At 44.9% G+C, this 16,451-nt stretch overlaps 1 protein-coding gene across 9 annotated transcripts in view; it reads right to left on the bottom strand.

Moving 5' to 3' along the window:
- Nucleotides 1–9,716: 9,716 nt before the first annotated feature.
- The window catches only part of arhgap28 (Rho GTPase activating protein 28), a 15,543-nt gene continuing 8,808 nt past the window's right edge, over nt 9,717–16,451 (bottom strand). For all 9 annotated transcript variants that reach the window (XM_041968175.1, XM_041968172.1, XM_041968171.1 and 6 more), the window contains 9 exons: nt 13,060–13,151; nt 12,577–12,654; nt 11,810–11,963; nt 11,381–11,463; nt 10,719–10,934; nt 10,516–10,641; nt 10,172–10,299; nt 10,034–10,071; nt 9,717–9,948 (listed from right to left, as the gene is read on the bottom strand). In XM_041968175.1, the coding sequence (XP_041824109.1) occupies nt 9,866–9,948; nt 10,034–10,071; nt 10,172–10,299; nt 10,516–10,641; nt 10,719–10,934; nt 11,381–11,463; nt 11,810–11,963; nt 12,577–12,654; nt 13,060–13,151 (998 nt within the window). In that variant the 3' untranslated portion in view covers nt 9,717–9,865. The remainder of the gene's footprint in view (nt 9,949–10,033; nt 10,072–10,171; nt 10,300–10,515; nt 10,642–10,718; nt 10,935–11,380; nt 11,464–11,809; nt 11,964–12,576; nt 12,655–13,059; nt 13,152–16,451) is intronic.

Below are 16,451 nucleotides of genomic sequence, written 5' to 3'. Positions count from 1 at the left end.
GCTTTTCAGTCACAATTGGTTTATTGATTGATTATTGATCTGTGAAATTTATCAATCATCAGAACTTTTTCATTCTTGACGTGAGGACAAGGAACTCGAACGTGTTAGAATAACAGAACAAACATGGTTTATATGTGGAAGTGAGTTATGTGCCCCACGTCATCAAGCTCAGGATTAACATTATTATCATTAAAAAAGAAAGAAAGCTCCAACTTCCACATCATCCTGAAGGAAGATTCAACATCTTTATTGTCATGCAAAAATGAACATGTTTGAGGAGTCTCTCGGCTTAAGCACAAAGTAGACATGTTTAACACCTGGTAAATAAAACATTTTAGGATTAATAGGTCAAGTTTACCTTCATGACAACTGTGAGGGGGGTGAATTTTTTTCTAACTCATCTGTTTGGATGTTATTTAATCTTGAAATTTGGCATAATTAGGGGCGTGTCCTTTTGATTGACAGGTATCAAATATCCGCGGAAAGAAGGGAGAGTGCAGCACAACCACGGTTTTTAGCCGGCTAACAGCACTCCTTACCTTTAGCCCGCCTACCTCTGTTAGCTGGTTAGCTACCGTAAGCTTGGTTAGCTCTTAGCTACAGGCAGCTTGGAGTTTGAAAGGTGTTAATCATCCACCCCCACCTTCACAGTCCCCCTCTCAGCTCCTCCTCTTTGCCCATTTTTGAATTTTCAGGGAATGACAACACGTGTGACGTTGCCAAGATGGCGACAGTGGGAACGCCCAATGAGCTTCAATTTATCTCTTCGGAAACCTACAGGTGACGTCACGGGGGCTCCTTCCATCTTTTATATACAGTCTCTGGTACTGTACCACCCAAGGTAAAAAAATTTCAGACTGATTACACAACAGTTTTCCAGGTGATCTGGATGAAGTCGTGCTGTGTCATTTGTGGCCATGACGTCATGCACAGTCCTCCACTGGAGGTCAGCTGCCCATTTTTAACAGCCTATACAAGGACTGCCAGCCTCCGTTTGGAGTGAGCTAGACTTCTGTCCACTCTGATGCCTTCAATTCTCTCAGAAGCTGAAAGTGTCTCACCTTCATCCAAAGGTCATAAACTCATCTTCCTCCCAATCATCCACACTGGGAGTAACAGTCAAAATAGGAACATTGGCGTAGCCTCCTCATGAGCCAGTTGAAGCAGTCAGGAACCCTCTCCTCATGATGTCTTCTTGTTCACCTTCTGCTGCAACACCTCTGCAGGTGAAGTCAGGTGTCCCACCTTAACACAACTGCTTCCCTCTAGGCCAGTCTAACAGAGGTCCCTTCACGCCTGAATTTAATTACAAATGTATAAGAATAAAATAAACGCAGTAAAAAAAATTAAAGATATATAAAACAAAGACTGCAACAAGATAAAAAAACCAAATGTTAAATAAATTAACAAAGATAATAAATAAAAACCACAGAAATTAATGAATAAAGTAAATGAAAGCTGTTAATCGTATTATCGTATACCGACTGGACTCTCAGACAATTATAACTTTAGCCTTGTAGGCATATTTATTTCTCTGGTAGCGGAGAAGAAGTTGCACGCATCGAAGAACGGAAAATACAGAACAGAGAGAGGAAGTATAGACAACAACGTCACATCCTGGATATACTGTATGAAAAATAAACATTGCCCCCTGTAGGACACAATAAGTAAGTGCGTACATATTATGACTGTTAACACCCCCACTCGAACTTCAGCTTATTGCGATGTATATACTACATAAAAATATATACTGATTCTTTGGCCTTCAACACAAAATACAACAATAACATAATGATACATACATTTGTTTTGTTTGTTTGTTTTAAGCTTTTCAAGTACCAAACAAATACTGACCAAACCTTTTGAGTTGTAGTTTAGTTGCTGGTTTTGTCATCAAGTCAGCTATCATGCTGTCAGTAGGACAATACTCTAAACATATCTTCCCACTATTCACAGTTTCCCGTATGAAGTGATATCTAATATCAATATGTTTACACCTTTGGCGGTTAACAGGGTTTCTGGCTAAGGCAATAGCTCCCTGGTTATCGTCAAAAACCCTGGTTTGTGTGTATTCGTAAGTGTCCATGCCTCTGAGTAGTTGTTGCAAATACATACACTCCTGTATGGCTGAAGCCAAAGCCATGTATTCTGCCTCACACGTAGACAGTGCAACGGTCGGTTGTTTTCTACTTTTCCATGAGATGAGGGAGCTTTTCTCATTCAAACTGACACAATATCCCGTGGTGCTACGTCTGTCTGTGACCTCTGATGCCCAGTCAGCATCACTGTGGACTACAAGGCCCAGATCACCTTGCTCATCTTTTCTAAAACATAAACCACGGCTAGCTGTACCTCTCAGGTACCTAAACACTTGCTTCACAGTACTCCAATGCTCTTCACTTGGTTCAGCGAAATGCTGGGAAAGTTTGCTGACCACAAAACTTAAATCTGGTCTAGTGCATGTAGCCAAGTAGATCAAGCTTCCTACTGCTTCCCTGTATATTTTTGGATGTTGCATTTTTTCAGCGTTTTCCGAGTATACAAGTTTGGGCTCACATGGGGTCTCCCTAGCCCTACAGTGCTGCATCTGAAATCTAGTGAGGATTCTGTCCACGTATCTATGTTGTGACATAGTTACTTGACCCTCCGACTGATTAAAATCTATTCCCAAGAAAGTGTTTAATTTTCCCAGGTCTTTCATTTTGAATCTTTTCGTGAGCATCTTTTTGACTCGTTTCACTACCTCTTCATTGTTGGCAGCGATAATGAGATCATCAACCCAGACAATCAAAATCACTTTCTCATTTTGCTTTTCTCTCGTGTACTGACAGTTATCGGCAGGATTTTGTCTAAAACCATTTTCAGTGAGGTGCGCGTGTAACAGAGTATTCCAGTTCCTGCCTGACTGCTTAAGGCCATATAGAGACTTTTGTAACTTGCATACTAGTTTTTCTCCTGTCTTCGAGCCTTCCTCATAACCTTCAGGTTGTTCTAAGTAGATTTCGCAGTCAATTGGTGCGTTTAGATACGCTGTTTTCACGTCCATCTGGTGCAGAACTAAGTCTTCCTGTACCGCCTTTTGCATGATGACTCTGACAGTTGTCATGTCAACCGTAGGTGAAAATGTTTCCTCATAATCAATTCCTTGCCTTTGGCTGTAACCTTTGGCGACAAATCTTGCCTTGTACTTGTCTGACCCATCTGCCTCGCTCTTGAGAGAATAGACCCACTTACCCCCCACTGCCTTTTTGCCTGGAGGTAGCTGGGTGATTCTGAAGGTTTCATTCTCACTTAGTGATTGCATCTCATCATCCATTGCACTTATCCACTGTTTAGATTTAGGTGAGCCTACAGCCTCCTTGTAGCTTTGTGGTATGTCGCTGACTGCTCTATAACAAGAGTCTACACATGTTACCAGCCTGTCTGCTGTATCTTCGATTTCATAATCCTGCAATCGCACTGGCTTTCTCCTCTCTCTTTGTGGGTTTTTCCTAGTCACCAACTCAGTGCTTGCCTTTTCTTCTCCAACCTCGGAAACATCGGCTCCATCACTTTGTTCAGATGCATTTCCCTCATCGTCATCTACCCTGGGATACACATCCCTATCTTGGTATTCGATGTGTGACTCATGTGTCTGTGTTTCTTTTTCTATCTGATTTGCCATCTTGTTTGTGACCTTCACCAATCTGTACTTTTGAACCTTCTCTGTGTCTTGAAAATACACAAGATAAGCAGGACTGTTCCTGTCGTAACCTAAGAAAAGACCTTGTTCGCACCTGGGATCCAATTTCCCTTTGTCCTGTGTGTATGCAAAACATACAGACCCAAATTTCTGGAGTTTGGACATGTTCGGTTTCTTGCCTGTGAGCATCTCATAGGCTGTTTTCTTTGTGCGGTTACTGTAACACCTATTTCTCACGTAGGCTGCTGTTTGTACAGCATAATTCCACAGTTTGTCTGGCAACTTGCTTTCTAACAGCATACACCTGCCCATTTCATAGAGGGTTCGCCAGCCTCTTTCTGCTGTACCGTTTTGGTGCGGCGAATAAGGTGCAGATGTCTCATGCTTAATACCATTTTTGGTTAGCAGTGTTTTGAACTCCCTACTTGTAAATTCTGTACCGTTGTCTGAACGGATACATTTTACTTTTCCATAAGGTGCTGAGTCTGCCAAGAATCTTTCTGTGGCCTGTACTGTATCAGCTTTGGATTTAAGGGAATATACTGTCATGGCACCCGAATAGTCGTCTGTGAAGGAGATAGCATATCTGTGACCTTCTAGACTCGGGGTTCTCATTGGGCCGGCTAAATCAGTGTGAACTAGCTGTAACGGATCCGTAGCTTTTCTGTCTGCCTCCCTGTTCCTTGTCTGGACGAATTTCCCTTTTGTGCATATTTCACACAGTTCTTTTGGTTTAGCTGTACTGCCCCTTATTTCCATCCCTTTAACCACACCCAGTAGCTTTTGCACATCTGCGTAGTTACAATGCCCCAGAATTTCATGCCAAGTTTGCATGTCATGACATACACTGCATTTTTCAACACTTTTCTCAACAGTTGGCAAGTAAAACAGATTTCCACTTTCATAAAAGTCAAACCTGGTGCCTCTTTTGGTGATTATGTGGCTGTCCCCCTTTTTGAAAGTCACTGTTGCTCCTCCATTTGTTGCTCTTGCCACTGAAAAGATGTCGTGTGGATATGTCGGCATAAGCAATGCATCCTGTAGCTGTGCTCTTTGTTCACGTCCATCAGTGTCCATCAGGTAGATCAGCACCGTCCCTCTGCGTTGCGCCATTCCACTGCATTTTGTCCCATCTGCCAGCTCGATCGAATGGGTGTTAGGTTGGAATGTGTTGTCGAAGCTTGTGAATTTAGTAATATCATTTACGATATGAGATGTTGCTCCGGCATCGACCATGATCCCTTTCTTCTTTACATTGTCTGATGGCCTCTCGCCGGTTGCATGCTTTGCCATGAAGCATTGATCTTCTTCGTCGTCCTCTTTTTCCTCTGCGACCTTTCTTGCTCCATCTCTTTTCCCTCCCTTTTTGCATAGGGATTCGATGTGAGTATTGCTTCTGCAGTGACTGCACCACACTTTCCGGGTACACTTGGTCCTGATGTGTCCTTTTACTCCACATCTGTAACATTCCAAAGCTTCCTCGTTCTTCTTGTGTGTCTTGGTGCCCTGTTTGCTTTGCTTTGTACTAGTCTTCATCACACTGTCTGTAGATCCGGATGTCCTCATCTTCTCAGATTCTTCATATACTCTTAATCTTCTTTTGAAGTCTTTGAATGTAACATTGTCCTCGTTCTGTGTAACATGGACAGCCAGCGGCTTGAATGAGTCTGGTAGTCCATTCAAAACAGTGGCAACAAGCAGCCCATCACTCATGGTTTCTCCTGCCTCACGAAGGGCTGAAATTATATTCTCAGTCCTTATCATGTAGTCTGTAACAGTTTCATTTCCTCCCATTTTAATGGTGGTCAATGTCGTGTACAGGTTCAGAATCCTGGGCTTGCTTTTTCCGGAGTAATGTTCTCTTAATATTTTTAGGGCTTTCCTCCCATCTTCGGCAGCATCGTGTCTTATCAGCGACAGGCTTTTATGATCTAGCGCTTTCACTAACTGCGCATAGCAGTCTGCATTTTTCGCGTCATCTGCAGCCATTGCTGCCTCCCCGGTGGGGGCTTGCATGATGGTTTCTTTAAGCTTCAAAATATGTAAACGGCTAAGAAATCTCGTCTCCCACAGATCATACTTATCTTCCTTTCCATCAAATATAATTTGTTGGGGTGGCGATCCTGCTCCAGCCATTGTTATGTTGTCTCTCTTTCGGGGTGCGGCTTGTAGAGAACTCTACCTTCGCTTTTCGCGGGAGTCTCTCGGCGCCGTTTTCTTTTAGTCCTAGCTAGTAGCTCCTTCCGGCTCTAGACTGGCGTCCCTGGGCCCATAACCTGTTAATCGTATTATCGTATACCGACTGGACTCTCAGACAATTATAACTTTAGCCTTGTAGGCATATTTATTTCTCTGGTAGCGGAGAAGAAGTTGCACGCATCGAAGAACGGAAAATACAGAACAGAGAGAGAGGAAGTATAGACAACAACGTCACATCCTGGATATACTGTATGAAAAATAAACATTGCCCCCTGTAGGACACAATAAGTAAGTGCGTACATATTATGACTGTTAACAAAAGCAAATAAGTAAATCAACTAATTAATTAGTTAGGTGTGGGCATACTCATTACCTCCAAACTTGTTGCCTGTACATTTAAGTTTACCCCAGTGGATGAGAGGGTAGCCTCCCTACGCCTTCGGGTGGGGGACGGGTCCTGACTGTTTGTGTGTTGTGAGGGTCTGCTGAGAACGTCTGGTGGAGTCCCCCGTCAGAAGTAGCTTCGAGTCCCATCTCCAGAAGAGCTTCAACCGTGTCCCAAATGAGACAGTTCACACTGAGTCCGAGTGGACGGTGTTCCCGCTTTTTTTGTTGAGGTGAACAACCAAAGCTGTGGCTGTAAGGTCATCAGTGCCTGTCGCTGAGATAATCCCCGAGCTCACTGGTGGACACCAGCTGAAGCAGGAGTCCTATCAGGCCTAAAGGCAGGATAAGTGGAGCAGTGGGCACTGAAGCAAAAACTTGAACATAGGAATATGGAGAGGCCATGGAGAAAGACTTCTGGACGGTTTCAAGGAAATTCTGCTGCCACTAGCCAGAGGAGGAGCCCACACTTGATGGGGGGTGCTACTGACCGCCACTCAGGACATTGTGGCTCACTGGCAGAAATACTTTGAAGACCTCCTCAGTCCCACCGATATGTCTTCTGATGTGGAAGCACAGTCCAAGGAGCCAGGGGTGGGCTCTCCTATCTCCAGGACAGACGTGTCTGAGGTGGTTGCAAAGCTCCTCGGTGGCAGGGCCCCGCGGGTAAGCGAGATTTGCCCAGAGTTCCTTAAAACTCTGGATGCTGTAGAGCTGTCTTGGTTGACACGCTTCTGCAGCATTGCGTGGACATTAGGGACAGTTTCCCTGGACTGGCAGACTGAGATGGTGGTCCCCCTCTTCACACTCCTCAACCTCACTGGTAAGGTCTATTCAGGGGTCTTGGAGAAGGGGGTCCGTCAGCCTCGGATTGAGACAGAGCAGTGTGGTTTTAATTTTTACAGTGTGTCTCCTATGATAAGGGCCCAGCGTGAAAGAAGGATGGGCTCTCTGTGAACTCTACAACTGCCAAGTTCCCCTCAGCTCCCCCCTTAATTCAAGGTCTGGACGCAAGACATAATATGTCTTAACGCTCATATTATGAGTGTCAATGCAGCTTCTCACCACTTGGTGGCAGTAATGTGTCAGTTAGCTGTTCAATAAACTCCAACAATAATAAAGTCCAGGTGAGACAGGTGTTAAATAAACACTCAGTTTGCCGCTGGCCTGTACCGAAAGTTATGTAAAACTATTTAAAGCAAAAAACAATTTAAGATAAAAATGGTCCTAAAACCCTGTCTCGTCTGGAAAATCGTAAAAATTGAAAAAGGTAAGTTTTTTAAAGAAATTAATCAATTCAGGTTTTAAAATTATTATTGTATTATTTATCTTTCAAATTAAATGTCTTGTATTTAAAGATCTACATAAACAATAGTTATTTACAGTTTATTTCATCTGAACCTTTTAGTATTTTGAATGTAGTTTATCATTGCAGCATTTTATTGATCAAATTGAATCTTTTTTCATCAGTTTTATTTCAAGTCCCTCCTTGTTTTCTGGTCTTTTCTTCTGTAGTAAAATATAATATTTACTGGATTTTGTGCTTATAAGCCTGACAAGCTTTTAAATGTGTTCTTGTATGATTTTATTTCAATTCATGTACACCTAATATAGAAATGTCTTCTTCATGATCTCATTGCATCATGTCATACTTTTAAAATATTTTTCATCGTATATTTTATCATTTTGCCAATCATATAATTTTTCTGAAAGAAAGAAAGAAAGAAAGAAAGAAAGAAAGAAAGAAAGAAAGAAAGAAAAGAAATGCTGCACTAGGAAAGTGTGTATTTTTCTTTTTTTGGATGTTATGTCTGTGCTGTACCACACACCTCACAGGTGATCAAATGAACACAGTTTTAGAGCGGGACCTGTGATTAACAAAAACATTGTTAATATAAAAACTGCGCAACCACTTACAGTGCTGAAGAAATTTACCCTGACCTCTGGTTCTGGTTCTGGTAAAGGCATGACATTTACCCTTATAAGGTGGTCCCTTAAATTTCTGTTCCTCCTGTAAACCCCTATTACTGGGTGGTTCTTGAGCAGCTGGGTATCCTGAAGTGGTCCCTAAACACTCTGACCAGCTTGAGTGTGGAGGGAGAATATGTAGTGACGTCAGTGGGTAAAAATGACTTGAGGCTCTTCCTGAGGACACTGCCCTCTTGTGGACAGAGTGGCAAACAACACCTTTGTGCTTGGGGTGGATACTGGTTTTAAGAGGGTGTGCATGTCAGTGGGTTTAAAGAATACTTTGATGCCCAATTTGTGAGTGTGGAGGGATGCCGATGCCGCACGCCCTGCTGCAATGAGGGGTCCCAAGCTTGTGGGCTGAACGGTTCTACTGGTGGTCTGTAGGCATGGTTCTAGTTGATTGGCCGGGTGGTCTCGTTCAGGTGATCGGATGGCGGGTGTCAGGTTGGTCAGCTTGATCACAATCACAGCTTGGGCCTGATACAGGGTCTCCTACCTGAGGTGACAGCTCAGGTTTCTTTTGGCCCAGGACAAGGCAATGTGAAAGGGGCCCCTCCTGGGGTGTGTTTAAGGGTGAGACTGAGGTTTGTGTGTGTGTGTGTGTGTGCCAGGATGGGTTGGATGGGATGGGGTTAAAAGGGTGCACCTTTGGGGGAGCCCTGTGTGGGCTTTGAGTCTGGGTTCTCCCACTATCCTCCTCCCCCTCTTCTCCTTACCCTCTAGGCATGTAGTTAGTGGGTGCATTGCGGGCTGGTGGCAGCTCATTGGCTGCCGTCGCTGTGTGTCCTGGGAACAGCTGCTCCTGTCCTGCCCTGGGGGGCCTTCTGGGGTATGGGGCTGCTTACTGCTGCCAGCGGCTCACCTTCTGGATGACTCCCCTGGACATCCCTGGACCCCTCTCCTTCCTCACTTTCTCATACACAGGTGTAGGCGGGCTCTTGGGGCACGGGGCCCTACGCTCTGGCCTCCCTGGATGACCAGTGCCTGGTGGGGTTGACAGCAGCTGATCTTGGCCCATCGGGGCCTGTGTCCCATGACTGCAGGGAGCTCTGGCTGAGGCCTTCCTATGCCACCCTCTGGGTGGGTCCAGGGTAGTCTTTGTGGTGGGGTGGCTGGGGTTCGTGCTCTGGGATTGCTGCTGATCGCCTCTGTCTCTGGGCCACACAAGTCTGCCTCTAGCCTCCGTGGAGGTGTGGTCACATTTGCAGGATCACACTCATCACTGATCCCTCCTCATTCTTCCTCCTCTGCATGATGACACAGTCATTGAGTTGTACAGTTGATTTATACATTATGAGATATCCAGCCGTCCCTCCATGCCCTGTAGGACACATAGCCGGCAGACCAGAGGATAGCGAGCCCCTAATCCACCCCACCCAGATGCAGCCCCCCCAGGGCCAGCAGCCACCCTTCCACTACATTGTTCCATGAGAAAAATGTTATACAATTCCCTGGATGAGCACAGAACCAGACTCACAAATCACTCGTCATATCAGAATCTTTCATTTAAATTTGTTGTTGTAACAACAGCAATAAAAAAATTAAAAAGAAGGAAAACAAAAGATCAGGTGATCAGGTATCTGCTCCAGACTGGTCATTCAGGTCACAGCTGCTTCAGGAGGTTGGTCATCAGGGTTTGAGCAGCCAATCACAGCAAGGATTAACTTTGTAGACGTCCAGCAGACGGCAGTCTGGGTGGAGACGGCGCTCACCTGACAGACAGACAGACCGGTTCTAACAGGTTCTGATTGGTTCTAACACCTACCTGTCTACTGATTATGTATTCATGACACTCACAGATGTTTCCGCCAACTTCATACAGATGCTGAACTGGGCTGAGAAGAGAGAGAGACAGGTGGACAGGGAGACAGACAGGTCAGCTGTCAGAGCTTCCTGTAAAGGGGGAACAGGACTTCTTTAGGATAGAACTGGTACCTGGTCTCACTCTGGAAGCGGCATGTAACGTCTTTGGCTGTTGTCTGTTCATCAAGCTGTATCGCCATGGAAACCTTGGTGTGTAATGGGGCGTGGATCCTGATCACACCTTCACACAGCTCTGTGATCTGCACATGCACAGGTGAAGGGTTCAGTCTGTCCTGGTCCTAGGTCTAGTCTGAGTCTGTTCTCGTCTTGGTCGAGGTCCTGGTCTCAGTTTCTCCTGATCCTGATCTCGGCCTGTCCTGGTACTGGTCTCAATATGTCCTGATCCTTCTCTCAGCCTGTTCTAGTCTTATTCTCAGCCTGTCTTGGTACTGGTCTCGGTCTGTGGGGAACCTCACCTGGTTTCGGTCATTCTTCTCGTTCTTCCTCCTCAGTAAGCGTGTCCTGGTCCTGCTCAGGACAAGTGGCTTCTGATTAGACACTTGGTTCATTTGTCTCACCTGAGACAGCAGGAAGTGGGGGACCTATTACAGAGAACAGGAAGTGATGTCAGGGAAAGGGTGGGACAATGATGTCACTGTGTCCATGTCCTGAGACTTACGATCCACAGCAGGTCCTGGTGTTTGATCATCAGCTGTATCAGCTGGGCCCCTCCCATCGCCTCCTCCATCTCCTCCTGTTGCTTAGTAATGGAGTGCTTTTTTCCATGGTTACGAACAGCAAACAGATTGGGAGCCATCACCATAGAGACGTTGCACAAAGACATCCGGTTCTGGTCCTGATAAGATACCACCTTACGTAGGAAGACCAGCAGGGCCTGTAACCATGGAAACAGGCCCAGGTTTATCTGTTACAATGGCAACAGGTGTCCTGGTTACAGGTGGAGATTTATCTGTTACCACGACAATGGCGGAAATTATCTGTCACCATGGTAACAGGTGCAGGTTCATATTAACAGGGTGAACCAGTATTTAAAGCTGATTCCAACAGAAGTCTCGGGTAGAATAAACCTGAATAAACATGTCCAACATCTGTCTGTCCTTCTTTTTTTCTGTCCCCCTGTCTCTCGGCCTGTCTCTATCCAAGGTTTACTCTGTGTCTGTTTGTCTAACTCTGTCAGCTCTGTCTGTGTCAGTGTATGTGTCTGTTCTTCAGTTAGGCTGTCTCTATGTCTATGTCTGTCTCTGTGTCTGTCTCTTTTCCTCCATGTCTTTTTCTGTCTGTGTCTCTGTAGTGAAGACAGTGTTGTGACTGCAACTTTACTCTCAAAGTGTCTCTGTGGACTTCAGGAAGAAGCAAAGACAGCAGCTGCAGAGCCTGGATCTGATGGACTTCGGAGGACAAACCTGTAGAGACACAACAACAAGAAGTCAGCACAACTTTAACAACTGTAAAGTGTGTGTATATATCCATCACAGAGAGGTAGGTGGACAGGAGTGTGTGTATATACCTATCACAGGGTGGTAGGTGGACAGGAGTGTGTGTATATACCTATCACAGAGTGGTAGGTGGACAGGAGTGTGTGTATATACCTATCACAGGGAGGTAGGTGGACAGGAGTGTGTGTATATACCTATCACAGAGTGGTAGGTGGACAAGTGTGTGTGTATACCTATCACAGGGAGGTAGGTGGACAGGAGTGTGTGTATATACCTATCACAGAGTGGTAGGTGGACAAGAGTGTGTGTATACCTATCACAGAGTGGTAGGTGGACAGGAGTGTGTGTGTCAGCAGAGGCGTTGGCAGCTCTCTGATGAAAAGCTTCATTAGACCTGCAGCATCCACTTGTCTCACTGAAGACCAGTCAAAGGCTCCACAACACCTGTCCAGTTGTTGGCGTAGGTACTATACACAGACGGAGACAAATAGACAGACATTCACAGAGACTCTGAAAGTTCACTTCAGTTCACTCTGATCAAATGTCTTTGTGCTTTTACTGTCATCAAAGGGTTATTGTAAGGACTAGTATGTAGGGACATTTTCTTTTTGTGTTTAAATTTCTGTTGTAGGGACATTTCTACACCACTGGTAATTTTCTACTCTGCTGGGACATTTTCTTCTCTTTTCTACACTGGTGTAATATTTCCACTTATTGGGGACATTTCTACACTGTTGTAACATTTTTTTCTCTCAGTGTTGACATTTCTACACTTAGGGGATATTTCTTGGGTCAGTTTCTTTACTGTTATAATATTTCTTCTGTGTGGGGACATTTCTGCATCATCGGAACAGTTTAACTTGGTGGGGACATTTTTACACAGTTTGCACATCTACTCTGTGGGGACATTTCTTATCTTTGAAGATTTCTACACCAATGGGACATTGCTACTCTGCTGGGATACTTATTCTGCTCTTCATGATAAGACAGTTCCTTCTCAGGTAGACCTTTTGCTATGATGTATCTCCAGATGTCCTGTTTGTGCGACTCTGGTGGCTTTCCTGTCAAGGTTTGTCTTACCTTCAGTCTGGCTGCTGATCCTGGAACTCGGAGGATCCCCTCGGTCTGGAGTCCGGTTAGTTCTAAAATGGACAACAACTACAGACAGACAGACAGCTGGTCTGAGGTTAGATGATCTAATCCAACAAACACTGAAATAACTTTGACTCTGCCAGCTGATTCCTTCCTGCTAACTGCTAACCACACAGACGGGTGCATCATGATATGGCTGTTCTTCAGGTTCTGAGATTGAAACAGGATGATGCAACTCAAGACTGATGGACAGAGACAGAGTGACAAAGAAAGAGAGATGTACAGAGACAAAGACCTGGACTGAAAAAGACCGAGAGTTGAGCAGAGACAAAGAGATGGACAGAGACAGAGATATGGACTGAAATAGATATAAACGGGCTGACAGAGAGCTGGACTGACAGACAGAGAGAGATGGGGAGGTACAGATTAACAGGCACAGATGGACATACAAAGAGACAGATAATTTTTCACCTTCTGGAAGACAAAAGGAACTTTGATTCCTGGGAATGTCTTTCTGTCGTTTTCCAGCAGGGAAATCAGAGGAACTCCAAAAACACCGCTGTCTGATGGAAACACAATGACAGAACTGGAACTTTATCAAGAATCAGAAACATGAAATTACTAGTTTCCTCACTCCAAAACATGTCTTTTACGGATTTCTCTCAGGCCAAAGACATTCCAGAGTCTTCCACAGGTGCAAGGTTTCAATCAGACTGAAAAGATACCCAAAATCTCCACGGAGAGGCCATTTTACTAAGACCAGAAATATTCCAGAGTCCTACACAAAAACATTGTTTTCAATAGTCCTCAATTAGACCAAAAACATTCCCACGTAAATGCAGTTTCACCAATACCAAAAATATTCCTTAGTCCTCCACGGAGACGCAGTTTCACTAGACCAAAAACATTCATGAGTCCTCCACGGAGACGCAGTTTCACTAGACCAAAAACATTCATGAGTCCTTCACGAACACATTGTTTCACTAAGACCAAAAACATTCCAGAGTCTTCCACAGGTACGAGGTTTCAATCAGACCGAAAAGATACCCAAAATCTCCATAGAGAGGCCATTTTACTAAGACCAGAAAAATTCCAGACATTGTTTTCAATAGTCCTCAATTAGACCATAAACATTCACACGTAAATGCAGTTTCACCAAGACCAAAAACATTCCCGAGTCCTCCACGGACACGTTGTTTAACTCAGACCAACATTCCCGAGTCCTCCACGGACATGTTGTTTCACTAAGACCAGAAACATTCCCGAGTCCTACACGGACACATTGTTTCACCATGACCAGAAACATTCCCGAGTCCTCCACGGACACAACGTTTAACTCAAACTAACATTCCCAAGTCCCCCACGGACAAATTGTTTAACTCAGACAAAAAAGATTCCCGAGTTCTGAAAGGACACAGCGTTTAACTCAGAACAAAGATATTGCAGACACCTCCACCAACACGTTGTTTCACTAAGACCAAAAACATTCCCAAGACCTTCACAGACACACGGTTTACTCAGACCAATAACATTCCTGAGTCCTCCACAAATAAGCCATTTCAATCAGGCCAAAACGTTCTAAAAATCTGAACTAAGATGAACTTATCTTTGATTCAGTCTCATATTAGTTACAATGGAGATTTATTCTGCAAAGCTAGTCAGCTCCAGACCAGGCTAATAGCATTGCTTAGTTAATACTAGAGTCTTTTATCATCGTCAGAAGTGACTCCATCAGAAATTACATTTTGTTCAGTTTTAAAATTATTTAATCCATGTTTTCATGAATTCTTATGTCTTTTGCTCTTTTTGATTGTGTGACAATAAAGTTGAATGACTAGGTCCACAAATTCCAATTTAATGATGTAATTTATCTGTGACCATTGTCAACAATGATTCAAGAGATCAGTATAGCAACGGTGACAATAAATCCAACTGTATGAAAATTGCTGATCAAGCTGATGTGGATCCGTCTATCCATCCATTATCTGCCGCTTATCTGGAGTCGGGTCGCAGGGGCAGCTGTCTAAGCAGGGAAACCCAGACTTCCCTCTCCCCGGCCACATTCACCAGCTCATCCAGAGGGATCCCGAGGTGTTCCCAGGCCAGCCGAGAGATGTAGTCCATCCAGCGTGTCCTGGGTCTTCCCCGGGGCCTCTTTCCGGTGAGACGTGCCCGGAACACTTTACCAGGGAGGCGTCCAGGAAGCATCCTAAACAGATGCCCGAGCCACCTCATCTGGCTCCTCTGAATGTGGAGCCGCTTGTATTCGTGATCTTGTTATTTCGGTCACTACCCACAGCTCATGACCATAGGTGAGGGTAGGAATGTAGATCGACCGGTAAATCCGAGAGCTTTGCCTTTTGGCTCAGCTCCTTCTTCACCACGACAGACCGATGCAGAGTCCTTATCACTGCAGACGCCGCACCGTTCCTCCTGTCGATCTCCCGCTCCTTCCCTCACTCGTGAACAAGACCCCGAGATACGTGAACTCCTCCACTTGGGGCAGGACCCTATTGCAGACCCGGAGAGAGTACTCCACCCTTTTCCGGCTGAGGACCATGGTCTCGGACTTGGAGGTGCTGATTTTCATCCCAGCCTCTCCACACTTGGCTGTGAATCGCTCCAGTAAGAGTCATCCGCAAAGAGAAGAGACCCAATCCTGAGGCCACCGAACCGGATCCCCTCAACACCTCGGCTGCACCTAGAAATTCTGTCCATAAAGGTTATGAACAGAATCGGAGACAAAGGGCAGCCTTGGCGGAGTCCAACCCGCAATGGAAAAGATTCTGATTTACTGCTGGCAATGCGGACCAAGCTCAAACACCGGTTGTATAGGGACCAGACAGCTCGTACAAGCAGGTCCGGCACTCCATACTCCCAGAGAACCCCCCACAGGAGTCCCCGAGGGACACGGCCGAATGCCTTTTCCAAGTCCACAAAGCACATGTAGATTGGTTGGGCAAAGTCCCATGCCCCTTCAAAGACCCCGAAGAAGGTGTAGAGCTGGTCCACTGTTCCACGACTGGGACGAAAACCACACTGCTCCTCCCCAATCCGAGGTTCGACTATCCGATGGACCCTCCTCTCCAGCACCCCTGAATAGACCTTACCGGGGAGGCTGAGGAGTGTGATCCCCCTGTAGTTGGAGCACACCCTCCGGTCCCCCTTTTTGAAGATTATTTATATCAGCTAATCAATATGGAAGATTTTTTTCAATTATGTCAGTGACTACACATCCATAGGTGTTCCAGGTGTTTTACCCTTTATGATGGCTTGCTAGTTTTTAAGAGATGTGACTGATTCTGAGAAGGGCTTTCCGGCCAGAAAGACTTTTTCAGGACCAGTTGTATCATCTGGCTTTTCCAGACAGGTAGAGTGGTAAAGATTTTCACAGAATTAAATAAATTACCCTTACAGGCTACTGGGTTTGGTGGACCTCCTTCCAAAATCACAAACTACAAAACCTCTAAAAACACAACCACCACAACAGCCTCCTTGTCCTCCTGAGAAACATCAGGAATATCCTTAAAGCGGCCTTCTGCTCTGAACCATTGATCTGAATTTTATGTGTTGGATCAGGAACATACTGAGAACCACCTCAGCTACCACAGTAACAATCAGCCCAAACACAGCTGGAACCAGGGCCAGCAGAACCTCATAAAGAACTTCTAATGTCTTTCACAGAACTACTCAAGACAGAATCTATTGTAGGAACAATAAAAAAAACAATTAAACCTATTAACCTACTGATCTCTTGAACCCAAGAAAGGAACTATAACAATAACTGGAGGAACCACCAAATATATAAAGAACTGATGGAATGCTTTCAGAAAAGATCTAGATCTAGATTTCCTATACTCCAC

This window comes from Melanotaenia boesemani, chromosome 18 (assembly GCF_017639745.1).
Source record: "Melanotaenia boesemani isolate fMelBoe1 chromosome 18, fMelBoe1.pri, whole genome shotgun sequence".
NCBI lineage: Eukaryota > Metazoa > Chordata > Actinopteri > Atheriniformes > Melanotaeniidae > Melanotaenia > Melanotaenia boesemani.
The sequence above is the reverse complement of the archived record's forward strand: the minus strand, read 5'-3'. Positions and strand labels throughout refer to the sequence as shown.